Genomic DNA, 1,203 nt, shown 5'->3' on the forward strand with positions numbered 1-1,203 from the left:
AGAAGATCTCGAAGCCACCACACTTTTTGTGATTTCCAGGAATAGAAAAGGACAGCGAAGCCTCCAAAAGTCTAAGCTTGCATGGCAGCCGCGGCTCGCTCGCCCTCCCCCCACCCCCCACCCCCCACACAAAAATATACCGCCACTTAAAGAGGTCCTCGCTTTACATTTCGAAGAAGGGATGCCAGTTCATAAACAGTTTTCGGTGATTTACTTCCCTGCAAATGAGTTGTTTCATATTTTGCACTGTCTTTTCATGATCATTTGCATCCATTAGAGACCCCGCATCCTATTGGCTTCTCCGTACTCCTCCCGGACAGAACGCAGAGCGAGGGTGAGAGCGAGGGAGAGCGAGCGAGAGAGAGAGCGAGAGCAGAGAGCGTCAGGGAGTGAGGAGACAGCGGAAAAAAAAAGGAGGGGAAAAAAAAAAAAAAAACACCCAGGGAGAGAGAGGGGGAGAGGGGGAGAGAGGGGGGAAGGAGAAGGGGGGAGAGAGAGAATGAATACGGATTAAATCTGTTTAACTACCTACATTAATGAGATATCTCTTGCCTCACAACAAATCAAATACCTTCGCAGACCACCCCCAAAGACTGATGTGGGGGAGTCACGGAAAAAAACACGCACACACATACACAACGCGCCAGGCGTAGGCACGCTGTTAATTTCGCGATTTTAACGAGGCAGTTGGAGTCTTTTTAAATGTCAGGGTCGCTTCGGAAAAATGTAAAAGAACACGGTTTAATTGCGCCGAGTTTTAAAAGGTCCTATAAATGTAATTGGTATTTTAATACAAGTTATCAAATCATACAGCTTCCTCTCCTAAACATATTTTCAAACAAACGAGGTAGTCATATTTAAAGCTTTAATGATCAATTTCCTTATTATTGATAAAGGTTTAACTATCGTGTGGAGGGAATTGGCTGGGTAACCGGCCCCCAAAAAAACGGCTGTAAACTCTTTAACAAACTATAAAACGCAATAAAGCCGAGTCTGTTGTTGTTTATGCCGCAGCGCATAAAAGCTGTTAGCATTTTACGAGTTCTTTCCTCTACAGCTATAAAACTGCAGCTTCGATCGCCCCCGCCTCCCGACTGCAGCACGGTGGGGGTGACAAAGCCGAAATGAGAATGATTATGAGGTTTTTTTTCGGCGCAAACGGTGACTTTTCTGAGATTTTCCGCCTCCTTCAGCTGTGGGAGC

The 1,203-nt window shown here is 45.9% G+C and overlaps 1 protein-coding gene across 1 annotated transcript in view; it reads right to left on the minus strand.

Annotated features, from left to right (window-relative positions):
- Positions 1–115: 115 nt before the first annotated feature.
- Positions 116–1,203, minus strand: part of HOXB9 (homeobox B9) — a 12,737-nt gene continuing 11,649 nt past the window's right edge. The window contains exon 3 of the mRNA XM_010842742.1: positions 116–306. Within this exon, the coding sequence (XP_010841044.1) occupies positions 261–306 (46 nt within the window). The 3' untranslated portion in view covers positions 116–260. The remainder of the gene's footprint in view (positions 307–1,203) is intronic.

The sequence above is a fragment of the Bison bison genome, unplaced genomic scaffold, assembly GCF_000754665.1.
Source record: "Bison bison bison isolate TAMUID 2011002044 unplaced genomic scaffold, Bison_UMD1.0 scf7180017864180, whole genome shotgun sequence".
Classification (NCBI taxonomy): Eukaryota; Metazoa; Chordata; class Mammalia; order Artiodactyla; family Bovidae; genus Bison; species Bison bison.